The sequence below is a fragment of the Atta colombica genome, unplaced genomic scaffold (genome assembly GCF_001594045.1).
Source record: "Atta colombica isolate Treedump-2 unplaced genomic scaffold, Acol1.0 scaffold11, whole genome shotgun sequence".
Taxonomy (NCBI): Eukaryota; Metazoa; Arthropoda; class Insecta; order Hymenoptera; family Formicidae; genus Atta; species Atta colombica.
In genome coordinates this window covers 396,421-411,179 of record NW_017259195.1, presented here as the reverse complement: position 1 = coordinate 411,179, position 14,759 = coordinate 396,421, and the positions used below count along the sequence as shown (strand labels likewise).

Here is a 14,759-nt window from a genome sequence, read left to right as displayed (position 1 = left end):
TATATACATTATTTTTAACATTTTTTTTAGATGCATCGTCATTATAAGCATGATAAATCTTGCATTATAGCTAGACTAATTTAATTATTAAGTTGTCTATTATTTTATTATTTATTGGTAAAAATAATATATACATTATTCGTTTTATTTAAATAAATTTATATCTTATGCACAGAAAATAAATTAGTTATATTTAATAGACATTTTTTAAAATTTAGTTACCATTTTCCGCAATGTTTATTTTCCTGACATGTCATGTTCGTCTGTAACATTTTATGTGTGTTTTATAAAACCTGCTTTTATTTACCTTACTCGGAACATATCGTGTAACAAATTTAAAGAACAAACTACAACTTTTTAGCCTGTGCGCTATAAATCATCAAAATTTTCGTTTTTCCGAGATGAATGCTTCAAAAACTTCACAATCAGATAGATACATCTCATGTTGTAGTTTGTTCTTTTCATTTCATTTATTTTGAAAAAGTAAACAATTTGTCTGAGAACAGAGACGCGAGATCTTCACGTTGCAGCTTACGTAGAGAAGTTCTTGACTCGTTTTGCGCAATCGGCAGAAATCTCTTGAAAAAGATGAAATTAAATTTGTCCATGTCTTAAGCTTCTCAACGTAAATTTCACGGGTAAATTTAAAAGAAATATCTATATACTATATCTATATAAATATTATACTTTATTTCGTGGCTCTCATGAAGATCGCTTGAGAATAAAGATTATCCAGATAATGACGAAATTTATTTTCTCTGCCATTTTCTCTGTAAGTCTCATTAATTTATAAAGATATTGTTAGATTAACATTCTTAATTATATAATAGCTATGAAAACTACACTTAAATTCTAAAGTATTCTGTTTAAAATACAGAATGAATACAAGTGAACTTCCGCCTTATAACGATTGATAGAAAAAAGTTTAAAGTTTTTACCTTACAATTCAGAATCTCATAGTTAACAATCTACAGATTGTACAATCGTCCAACAATTTTTACTTCGGATTCAATCACCCATTGCTATGTTGAGGATTAAACGCAAGTACAATATATAAATCAAAATTCTTTTCTTTGATCATTTTTTCTTGATAATATAAAATACAATTGACGATTAGGCATAAGTATGGCATACTACAATTTTTAATATATCTTTTATTTGCGTTACTTACATTTCAATTTATTTCAAAATTAAAAAAATTCTTTAATTTTATCTGAAATTTTAAACAAAAATATACAAAAATTTTTTTCGAAAATTTAGGAATTTTCAATCTAAGAATTTTTGTATAAGATTTCAGTGAACTTTTTAATTATTGTTTGTTTCACGTAATATATATATTATATTTGTGTAAATATAAAAGAGGCTATAAAGTATGTTTTTCAAATTAACATTATAACATACTTACCTTTTCAATTATGGAATTCTCATCTGTTGTACAAAGCAGTGCGGAAATTACTTTTCTCGAAACAAGTTAACTTGCAAGTGACTTGAATGTCTCGCGCGTGATTTGCTATGTAACCATCATCCTTTAACGCAAAAGTTAACTGCGTGCACGCGAAGTTCGAAAAGCTCTTTTATCGATAAATGCGTTCGCCGTGGTCTGAATGTAACTCGTGCTATTACTTTGCGCTGCGCAAGCACACCATAAATATGCCTGTTACACGATCATTGCGAAGCGTGCGTTTTTAAGGGGAACTGTCCTTCCGGTGGCTCATAAAACACTCAAGTGCCATTTCGGCTTGTAAGTCTCATTAAACTTCTCGCGAGGTAAATGAGTGATTTGAGTGTCATAAAAAAGTTGCAAGTTTTGTTTCAGTTAAGTTAGGTTGCAAAGAGAGAATAATGAACAACAGTAACGAATAATTAAAAATTATAATTAAAAAGTTAAAAAGATACATATAACATTAAAGAGATACATATAACAATAATAGTGGTTTATGGGGGAAAAAAGGACAAAAAAAATCTACAGCTTGTCGAATAGGAATAAATAAGTATAAAATGAAAATATTTGATAGAAGTATTTCCTGGCTCTAAAAGAAAAAGGCAAAGAGCGAGAAAAGAAGCGAAGGAAACGAAACTGAAGAAGAAAGGAGAAGAAGTAAAGCGCCGTCAAGATTGTCGCATGGATAAATTTGGTCGATGAAATCCGTGATGAGGGATAGCGCGAGGTAAAGTGATCAAGACATATCGGCGAGACCGATCTAATTTCCGCCGTTGCGGCGAGGCTGTTTCACCGTTTGCAATGTCGGAACGCGATAAATTATCTCGCTCGGCTTCAGCCCCGGTTCTTTGACCAGCGACAACAGCGGTCGAGAAGACCGACCCTATGACCCGTAAGACGACGAAGTAACTCCATGACACACTGCGCTAGAGGAGTTGGTCCACCTTTCATCTACTCGCGAACAATGATACATTTGTTTGAGAGAGCACGTAACCATGCGACATGGTTACCATTCTTACACGAGCATGATGATTATCAGATAAGCTGATAAATCCTTTTTGCCGCTCAGAATTCGCTACATCTCGTAGTCATAGGATAAGGTGCTTTGGATAGAATAGGTACACAAGCGATCTAGTTAGCGCATCTCCGGGGAAAAATTTTCTAGAATATTTACGGGTTGTGTGCGGGAAATGGCTGTTGGTGTGAGAAGAGAGGTTAATATAATTGAACAACCAAGTGAACGATAACATCGCGGAAATTAAGTCGTGGGTGTTAAGCGCATGCGTGGCATTAACTATTTATATACTCGATGGAGTTGGATAACTCTACGTGTTCATCACAATACCAATTTTAAACTGCAGATAGTTTTCTCGCTCTTGCCTAATTTATAATTCTTAATTTATAGTTCTTATATTATAGATCTTTTAGTTCTCATAATTAATCTTGAGGCGAATTAAAATTAAGGCGAAACATTTAACGCAGAATATTTATTGTGAAGCTACGGACCACAAAATATTTCACGTCATGTACCATTTTCTTAGATTTCCCTACAGAATTTGAATAATGAAGAGGAAACCTACACGTTTTTATTTAAAGTTGAAAATAGAAGAGAGAGAGAGAGAGAAAACTTTTTCATTTATTTACAATGAGGCATACAAAAAAGTAAATTCTTGTAAATGAAATAATAATGAAAAAAATATTGCTTCCCCGTAATAAATTGTATGTATTTATGTGAGGGATGACACTCATACTGAAATGTATGACTCGTAGCGTAATCGATGTACGAGACATTTACGCTATATATCTCCTAAATTTTGTACGGCATAGCTTATTCCGGTGAATAGGATGCAATGAGATTTACTGTCATTTGCTGGATATCGTTGACGGGCGACGTGCGATTGTAGCAAATACCTTAATTTCCGAGGTACCGGGTTATATATACGCAAATCATTACCGAATATTCGGAATTGCATTGTATATTTATGCGAAGTACAACGAAGGTTTAATATTTCGAGCATTATGCTTTTATGAAATACTTAAATTACTTCGTAATTTTGTATGTGTAAAATAATGCTTCGTATAATTTTTAGTACATGATTTTTTTATATCTTATACAATTGCTTATGATAAAAATTTACATTGAGTACGGATAATTTCAAGAAAGACATTTTGATTTATTTAATTTTTAATCTTAGACATTTATTTAATTCATTTTAGATATTTTTAGAAGAGCTAATTTCTTATAAATAACAATTATTTATTGTAATTTGTTCAAAGTATAAAATAAGTATTAAAATAATGTTCAAGTAAAATGGGGTAGTAAACGTTACCATAATTTATTCATCATGATTTATCATCTTATGTTTAAATTTCATAATAATAAGTTAACTAGGAGCACATTTCTGTGCCATTTTTTTTAAATAAATAAGATTAACGTTTTTGAGATTAAAATTGTAGAGACTTCATTAAATTTTACAAATTCTAATCTATTTTCATATACCAATGCAACCGGATCAAATTGTGTTGTCAGTTTGTCTTGTGGTCATAAAGATAGAAAAGCATCGCATATATCAGAGGAATGTATCAGCGTGCTCCGATATGCTTGTTTCTTTCACTATGTGCCGGATTTCGATTGGAAATGCGGTACTTGGATTCGATTTTGAGCGACGCGGACGAAGTGCTCTCGATAACAATACACTATACGTTGACGGCTCAGTTACAAATTATGGATCCTCAAAGCGCGATGCTGTGCTTGGCGTCTCGCCAGGCCGGCTTCCATCATACCCGCTAAATTTTTTAGATTCTTTTGTTCGTCCGTCGACCTGGCTCACGCAATGACCGCGAAAATCAATATTCTCGAGATAAAGTATGAACGTGATTCCGCAGTGCCACGTGCCTTGTCATACACGTTCGAAGACAATAAATTCCACAGTAGTGCTCACATATAAGAGAAAAAAATTTATTGATATAATTATTGACGAATAAATTGGGGCAGTATAATAATTCATTGCTAATACACAATTCGTAAAAATAAACTCTTAGATTTCATGTTCTTTTAGATTTCATATACATTTTGCTAGAAAACAATCTATTCTAAAAATATTCTGGAAAATAATTACAGTTGAATAAATATGAAATTCGATTTTTATATTTTAAAATAATATTTACATTATCTATGCATTTTTAAAATAGTTAAAAGCATGATTATTTTTTTGGCTATTGTTTTAATCGTAGAATAAGTAATATTTTCGATTATGTTAACGTTAACGTTATCTGCATAATATTTCATTAATTAAGAGAATGTATTCAATATCTTTTGAAATACGCATTTTATATTATAATAGTATTTTGTATTATTAATTTTGTATTTTATGTTGTAACATTCATAATACTGTAATATTAATTTTATATTAATATAAAATTAGATATGTGTATGTGACAACATATATTTACATCTGCTTTAAAAAAAATTTTTTTTTCACCTTATTTCTAAGATGTTTAAATTGAATAATTCTTAATTCTAATTGTTCGAAAAGAAAAATTATTCAAAGTAATTTTGATAACGAAGTTGTAAATCTCTAACTTGAGAAATACTGTTTCACGGAATATTGTGCTCTGACTTGGCAAAACGAAAATTTGTCTCTCCACTCAACTAATTTACGATCTCCATGGTGATATTGCGGCAGGATTGTGCCAAAGATAGGAAATGTTAACCAAAAAGTGGATATTGGAAATAGTAAGTTTCAATCAGTTTTACGTAACATTTTTCATAAAATATCGACGTATAAATCTCAAAAATCTCAAATATCAATATCGACATTTTTTTTATTTACGGATTACTTGTTGTTAATATCATATATGATGTCAAAAACTCACATTTATTTTTTCATCTTGTTATTTGACAATTATTATTGTCAAGATACATTTCGTATTAATTAAAATTTTGCGATTAAATTTCAAAAAGTGAAGTTTTAACAATTATTACATTGTTACTCTTTATTACCGAGGAATTAAAATTATCTAAATTTGCTTGTAATGAATTAGGTTGTACTTGAAGCTTGCAAGATTTTAGTTTCATTAATGAGTTTTGGTAAAGAATGCGAGAATGCTGTAAGGAACGCAATTTGAAAAAGATACTCCGAATCTTTTAATCAGCGATTTGACTTCCCAAAGGAATAGAGCATACAGAGAGATTCACGAGAATGATAAAGCGCAGTGGATTCTAAGGAGATTCTCTCTAGAGATCACGTTCGTGGAAGAATGAATCCATTCGATATTGTGGCACTTTGCACATAATACCTGGTAGCGTGGTGTTCAAACTGCATTCAGACGAAATGGCAAAATGGCATCGACGAACGAAGAAGGACTGAAAGACTGTTATTTTTCGATGGACTGAGTGCGCGACTGATAGTTGTAACAACGGCGCGTGATTGTAAAAGCCGAGTTAATTAGAATCCAGTGTTCATGGAAAGAGAAATCCATTTTAATGATAATAAATATCTCATGGATGCTGATTGAAAATAATCGCGGATTCGCGATTTACGAAAATACTATCTTTCTTAATCTTCTGAAGATCAGCGATTGTTTTTGATTAACTTTTTTATTTTAAGGGCTAGAACTTTTTGTTATGGAGTCGAGTGTCAAAAAAGATGGTGTCGAATCCCTAAAGGGGCCTTCAAACAGGCCTCCTCTACAGGTTAATGGCGAATCTCTTTCGATGAGAGAATGTTTTCCGAGAGAAAAACGTGAAATTAATATTCTGGTATACACATCAAGAGAGGAAAAAATTTCATAAGAGTTTCATAAAAAATGAAAGAAGTTTCTGAAAACTTTTTTATTATTGTAGACTACTGTGCAAGTATGCTGTGAAATACATATTGTTTAAGAATCGAATTTAGAATATAAACTTAACACTAATTAGATAGAAAAATAATTCAATTATTAATTAAATGTGAAATAGCTAAAGAATTACGAAAGATTTTATTCAATTATTCATTGAGAAACGTTAGATATGTAAAAAAAGTTTTGGATTATATTCTGTGCTGTTTTATTAATTATATACTCGATAAATTGTTCATAAGAACCGTATTTATAAAATTTATTTAAATTAAAAAATTTAAATTTGCACTAATTGAATAGAAAAATTTAATTATTAATTATGATTTAATTATTAATTAGAAATCTGTTTAAAGAATTGCGAATTGCAAATTTTGTTTAATTATTTATTGAGAAACGTTATATGTGTGAAAAAATTTCTGGACTATATTTTTTATTGTTTCGGTTACTCAATTAATCCTTTTCATGGTGAGTTTCCACTTACAATATTCCAGTGATGAATAGCGAATAGAAACAGCAGTATATGTTAAAACTCGGCAATCGCAAATCATTGGGTAACCACAACTCACAATTCATACTTCGTAACGCTATCAATTAATTATTCATACACGATTCTGTATCTAAAGATAAGCCATGGAAATTCATTATGGCGCCAATAAAATGTTGCATTGTAAGAACGTTATCGGAAAATCGAATACTTCTTTCGCATATAATAGTATATGCATGTAGAGTCGCAGGGAGTATTTTGGCCGCAACTTCTGCACATTACACACACACACACGCGCGCGCGCGCGCGCGCGCAAAACTACGCATGCACATTAATAGCAACCGGTATCGAAAAATCGCTCGTTGTAGAGAAATTTTACGAGCACGACTTAGAAATGCCGAGCACTTATAGATTGTAATATTTATTGTGGCCTATTATTGCTGCTTTCGCGCACTGGCATACAGTAGTAGTTACGAATTGTATAGGACGAAACACCTTCGACCGAAGTCGACATTTTTCATGCCATTTAACATGGCGTTATTCTGCGGAGAGTTAAATACTTTATCATCTCTGTCTATAATTTTTTTCTTAACTCTTCCTTCTGCTCTCTTCTTTCTCTAGAAGAAAGTGCATATATGCATTGTTTATTGATTCTTATCTTATGTTTTCGTTGCTTCAACAATGAAATTTAATTCCGCAAAAATTAAAATTTAATTTGATAAATTTGATTGAAACTTTATTGCTCAAAATGTTTAATGGCAGAAATTAAATATTATTCTATAAGAATGTATTATATAAGAATTAATTTTTTTATATGTATATTTGAGTTCGATAATTAATAATTACCTACAAATTTAATAATTTATAATTGGAGATCTATTTAATAATTGGAGATTATTTAGCATTTGGTTTATAGTAAGTAATTAGAATAGTTTATTTCTTGTTTAAACTTAGCAATTGGAAAGTTGATTTTCCATTAATTTTTTCACACTTTGTTAAAATTCAACTTACGTTTTATGCGATTCATTTTCATTTAGGTTTCATCATGTCACTTCCGACGGGTTCTCATCGAGGAAGTCGCGTTTCATCGACGCATAATAAATGGAAAGACCGCGTTCTTTAACGCGACAGTAAGTTAAATGCCGAATGAATCGTAAATCGTTTCTCCACTCTGTATAGGAAAAGCGTATCCGGTGCTGTCAAGACGTTCGTTCATAAATCACGCCGTGCGCACTTGTAGGAGCTTCTAAAATCGAGAGAAAAAAAGAGAAATAAAGAAGGAAAAATCGCATCGTTGTGCGTTTGCTGATATCGACCATATATAAAAGATACATTCTATCAATGCATGTATTCGTCTAAAATAATGATGCAACTTTCCAAGCAGTTAGTAGATATGTTCAAAATATCGAAAATCCCACACGTTAGTTGTATAAAAAGTATCTTTATCGCGAATATTTAATAATAAATCAATGCATCTTTGATCTGCTGGATCGTATAATTATTTGAATTCTGATATATTCTTAATAGAAATCTTTTTAAGTACTGCGTATGAAGAACGTTTAATTATTGATAGGATGTTATTTATTGATAGGATTTTTTTTGGGGGCAGAAGAGTCCTTAATGTAATAAGGATTTATGTATAATTATAAAAAAACTATATATTTATTGTAGAAAAATAATAATATATAGAATTGTAATGTGAGAGAAAGCTTTTATATCTGTATATAGGACATTTTAGGACCTTTGGGACAAATTTTAGGGGATGATAGATCTCTCCAAAAGAATCAACTCTTTGTTTAGGAACCTGTGTCTTTCGATGCATTTTTAAGGAGCTATATGTTCGGTCACGTGTGACGTCTGAATACTAATTCTTTGTTTTTTTTTCAAAAAGATAAAAAAAGCAAAAATATTGATTGTTATATGTAATGCTGTCGCGCAGTCGATTGCGAACTTTACAATTAAATAGTTATATAAAGATATGTAACTCCTTAATCGAAAGACACAGGTTAAGAATGTATTTTACATGTACTTTTCAACAACATAAAGAAATTATAAATTTTTCTATATTGAATTTGAAAGCGATATGAAATTTAAAACAAAAATTATTTCACAAGCAAACAGGTTTAAAAACAGTTAAGGTAAAATAAGAAAATTTTCATTTAAACTATTGTATAAGATTGTATTATAAAATATAAATATTGTTTTTAAACTGTTTTATATGCATTTTCATATGAAAAGTATAATTTTCCAATTTCAGTTACTTTTTGTAGAGATTATACATTTTTAATAAAAGTTGATTACTATGCGGTGAAATCCATCATTCCTCAAAGTTTGTCCCAGAGTACCTGTATTTCTGACACTGTATATCTGAAGACGTAAATGTAGATTCCATATGGAAAATTGATTCTATTCGTTTTTAGATGACATCATTGTATTTCAATTTTGTCCTTAACTTGAACTATTTGTGTATTGATTAACTTGCAGTTATTCTCTCTAAATTGCCGTGTTCTATTATCGTTATCAATAAACCGCGGAATGGATAAAATTTCATCGTGACGTCGACTCGATAAGATCCGGCTAGTCGGCGGCGCCGATCATTTAATTTAATTTTGATAAAGAAGATTTATAAATATAGGATCGCGTACGTTGCCGATTGGTGCCGTTTCGCTGATAGCGACAGCGGCGATGGTGGCAACGCGCGGCGGCGCCGCCGGTTTTTATTTTTCCAGAAATACAAAATCCAATTCTCGATAAGACCGGCTTACGTAGAAATTGTCTCACTCCTCTCTTTTTCATTCTCTTCCAGTCTATTCCTCATATCGCGATCGTAGCAACGCTATATCTCTCGCTAGCCGCGTTCGAGAATGTCATTTTAGAGAGAAGCGGTGGTTTTTCCACGAATACGGGATATTTTGATCAGCATATTTGATTCGTCTCATTTAACGCGGATCGTTTACGCGATTATGAAATGTGAAATTATGTCATTTTTCAAGCTGGACTAAATCTAGTATTTTTGTGAGAATTGAATTTTCGCGAAACGACTGAATTTTTTGTATAATCTTCAATTTCTCTACAAAATTAAAATTATCTTTTTACGATTCTAATGGAATTATAGATTCTATCATATAGATCCATATGATTCTGGAAAAAGGAAAAAATGGATTTTTACAAAACGTTTAAAAAAAGAGAGATAAATTATAGTGAAATAACGTACTTTGTTTGCGTACATGTATTATAGCTAGCTGGAATTTACGTGAATGGACTTGACTGATATCAATATTGAAATATTTTAATTATTTCGATTACACACTACTGTTGATGAGTGCGCATATAGTCGCAGAAATATTTCGACGATATTACAAAACTTTTCCAGAATGCACTTCATTCCCCGGTGATGCAGCATGCATGCAACATTTTAATTAAAATGTTGGACAAACAGATGTTGATATAAATCAAACAGTCCAACGTAGTCGGTAACTGAAGTGAAATATATTCGAATATTTTCCACGTTTGCTTATACACAATAGCCGTGAATATGATAGTTAATAAATAATATGTATAATATATTTTCGTACAGTTAAATCTAAATATTCATAATATGAATTCTAGTTCGGTAGATAACAATTACAATTGTATTTTTAATTTGAATATGGATTAATTACATAAGCATATATATGTTTATTAGCTGTAGGAATCTATCGTTAAATTTCATTTAATTTATTTTATAAACAGAATGAAATAAAACTATTACTAACTGTTTATCATTTACACAATATACAATTTTCTTGAGTGTTTGAAGATAATAAAAATAATTGTATTATCCTCAAACATTTAAGAAAATTATATATTATTGTGTAATAATAAATAGTTTTGTATGTGTATTAATAAATAATAAATAATAAATTAATATTTCTATTTTATTCTGTTTATAAAGTGAATTGAATAAAATTTTATAATAGATTCGCATGACTGATAAATGTATATGTATATGCTTACGCAATTAATGTTCATGTTCATATTAAAGATACAATTATAATTGTTATCTATACCAAACTAGAATTAATTGTATTAAATAATAAATAAAATGTCCCTCACACACACACACACACACACACACACACACACACACACACACACACACACACACACACACACACACACACACACACACACACACACACACACACATACAATTTGAGCCACATTGATTATTCGTATGTATTTTATACCATTTATTCAAAATGAATATAAAAACGTATACGTTTCGACTTACGATCAAGGTCCTCTTCAGTACAAAGAAATTTATTTAAACTATTAATTACAAAATTACATAATGATAGCGCGGTACGAGTATAAACTATTAATATAAAATATGAAAAAAAAATGTAGTGATATCCGAGTTAATCTTGGTCATCAAATTATTAAATTTATTAAGTTTACTAAAAAAGAAAGAAATTTTTTTGTTTTGAATCGACTAACCAAAAGGAGATAAAAAATATTTTAAATTGTTAACATGAAATTATTTCTAAAAAATATGGTAAAATAAACTTACATGACTGTCAAGATTGAACTGTTTCTATAAGATTTGTTGTACATGTTCCATTAGACTGTTTCATTTACTGTGTAATACAATTATGAATAAAGTAAAAAGTTAATATAAATAATAGTTAAAATTAAAGTTCATTTACATGAAACAAAATTAAGAATTATTAGACACGACATAACTGTTTGGTAGACGAATGTAAAATGAAAAAAAATTGAGAGAAACAACAGAACATATACTTACAAAGACAATAAGTATAAATAATAAATAATAAATAAGGACAAACGATATAGATTGGAAGCATTACGTCTCTGAAAATAGATCTATATATAACTTTATAGGATTGAGAGAAAGTATCGTTTTGTAGATTCAGGCCTAGTTTTTTTAATATGTATCATCTCTGATAACAATCTTTTATGTAAAATTTGCTCTTTGTCTAAAATATATATGTTATCTCAATCAAATTCATGAAATAAGTCCATACGATGTTGTGTGATAACCGAATGTTGAATCGTGTTTCTGTTAATATGAATAATTCCTGTTCACTTATATGTGTTTTAAGGCATCTACTTGTTTGTCCAACATACGACGCATCACAGTCCTTACAGTCAATCTTATATACTACATTAGATTGAGAAGATTGAGATAGCACATCTTTCTGGACTTTGATAAATTTATTGAGTTTATAATCATAAATGGTATAAAATACACATAAATAATCAATGTTGGCTCAAATTGGCATTTTATTTATTATTTTTTAAATTTTTCTTTAGATTTTTCTTATTGATTATTTTGTTTTTAATCGTATTAATTATAAAAATAAGAAATGTATCGATTGTATTTTATTGGCGATTGTATAAATCTATTATTAGATGCTTTCTATCATACGGTATTGCTCATAATAATGTTTGCAGGATCTCATGACGAAGAACAAGCAGCGATATAAATTGCGTTTGCTGGCTTGTGGCATTGTCCTTATAATCGTGCTGGCTTTGGTGATCGCGGCGGCGATCCTTCTGACCGGCAGTCCGGATTCCACTGCGTCCAGAACGAACGGTGCATCCGGCATTTCCTTGGAGGAATGGCTCTCGGGTTCGTTATCCCCCAAGAGCTTCAACGGCACGTGGATCAGCGGTAAGCACACTGCGCCTCTGTTCGTCCGCATGACGTAAATCCTTCTTGGTTCCGCATGCTTTTCGCGAAGAAATCGCTAAAGAGAAGAAAATGAGACTAAAGCTCTGTCAATTTTATTTCCTGCGAATCTGACTTTCGAAATGAGATTTCCTTTTCTGTGACACCCATAAAGTATAATTAAATTATTATCCAAACGGATTTAAAAGGCAAATAATGTGCGTGGTTTAATATTATATACATTAGACATGGCGGATATGAAGAAGAAACTTATTTAACGGATACTCTTGAAAGTGAAACGATACATTTTCTACGAAATGAAGGGAGAGAGAGAGTAAGCGAGAGGAAGAGAAAGAGAGAGAGAGAAAGAGAGAGAAGGAAGGAGGGAGGAGAGAGGGGGGGGGAGGGAGAGAGAATTTATATTAAATGTGCACATTAAATGCCAAAGTTGCGAAATAAAATTGTAACGAGAGTCATGAATTGTTTTTTTATATCTACAAAAACGATATGCATTAATATTTACGGATTATGATTCCGAAGTACATGCAACATTTTTAACATCATCTGACGATTTTAGCGTTGGTAATAATAAAAAAATATTTCTCTTCTAATTAATTCTCTCTTATACTTGATGATCGGAGAAAAAAGATTTACGAAGAGTTTGATTTTGTATTATTTAATTGCATGTTCGTATGGACTCTAAATTTGTGTAAAACTTAAACACGGCTTGTTTGATTTCTAATTAATGGATAATAGCTTCATGGCGTAAAAACACTATTTAATGAGATTCGAACGACATTAAAACTCGTTGATACATTAATATCACTCATTGTTCACGTTCATGTCGCGAAAATCCGAGCGCAAATCTTTCTCTGAGCACCGCCTCGGTCGAACGTTTTTTTGTGCGCGTCAGTTTCGACATGCGTGTAATTTTCCGGTTTTGCCACGCGATAAAATTATCATATATCATAAATCTCGCGTGAGACAAAAGTCGCTCGGGTCTTTCCACGGCAGCGGAACGTCAAATTATATCATGTCAAATTATATCACGAACGTATGTTGGCTCGTCGCGGATTTTCTCTTCTCCCCGCACTCCCATCACATGCATCCCCGTTCGGCGAGTTGTATTATGTATCATCAAAAGAGGATAATAAATGATTCACGCGACGCGTGGACCCATAAAAGCGGATACAACTATGCCGACGAATATTTATATCGCCTCTTTTTCGCGCGCGTGAATGACGCGGGATCACTGAGGCATGAAGTTCAAACTAATTTTATATTTGAGGCTGCATTGGCCATTCTACTTCATTCGTGGATCCATTTGTCTTTGTTACGGCACGACCGTCGCTGTCGGCCTATAAATCCTTTCGACAGGTTGGGAACAAAAGACGAGTTTTAATGGATTTACGCGCGCGGCCAGTATCTTCCCACTATCGCTTAATTCTTTTTGCTCGAAAACGTCACGGATCCCGCGGGCTCTACGTTAACAGCCCTCTCTTCGCAGACGCATGGAGTAATTCCAGCGTGAAAATCCGGTGAGGATTTTCCAGCCTCGGAGATCGAAATTAAACGCTCGAAAATTGTCGTGCACTTGATCTCACACTGATGCCAAAAACAAATCGTGAATATTAGGTCATCCATTAAAGAATATCCATTCTTGAGTTTTTAAATTATTTAGAGCGTTGTTGTTCATTAAATATTTTATATAAAATACTACTGGTATGCTTCATTTTTCTAAATGTATTAGGTTTTTGTGGATTTCGGAATCTCGATAGATTCGCTTAGAATTCATAAAGTTCAATTTATCAAATCAATTATAGCGAATTCGGACAGATCGCACTAGTGCGCACTGAGTGCGAACTTTTTCAGTGCCACGTATTCGGCTTGTGCACACTGTCTCATTGTCAGTAGGTTAAGAGTATCGTATTCGGTAAATAATAACTAACCTCTATAAATATAATGCTGAATTTATATTCGGACCAATCGAATGAATTGAACGAGTTCAAAAAATGTTGCACTGACGATTCTAACAGTGCAATTTGACATAGCACTAAAGTAGTTCTGCACTTTCACTATGTCCAGCACTAGAACGGAGTAATTATGCATGTGTGTCGAATTCATCATTAGATTTAATTGCAATCTATGTAGACATATGTATTTCTACACATATATCTCGCTTAAACATCTAATATTATTGGTAGATTTTTATCTGCCTTAAGTATTTTCTCGTAAAACACTTCTTTCATGATAAAAGATTTATTCTTTCGATTAAAGTGTAATGTTTCTAAAAATAATTTTAATATATATATATATATATA

General features: G+C 31.5%; 1 protein-coding gene across 1 annotated transcript in view; it reads left to right on the top strand.

Moving 5' to 3' along the window:
• Nucleotides 1-14,759, top strand: part of LOC108693744 (dipeptidyl aminopeptidase-like protein 6) — a gene marked incomplete at its 3' end in the record, with an annotated part of 639,532 nt that overhangs the window by 265,836 nt on the left and 358,937 nt on the right. Inside the window, exon 3 of the mRNA XM_018202862.1 lies at nucleotides 12,222-12,441. Within this exon, the coding sequence (XP_018058351.1) occupies nucleotides 12,222-12,441 (220 nt within the window). The remainder of the gene's footprint in view (nucleotides 1-12,221; nucleotides 12,442-14,759) is intronic.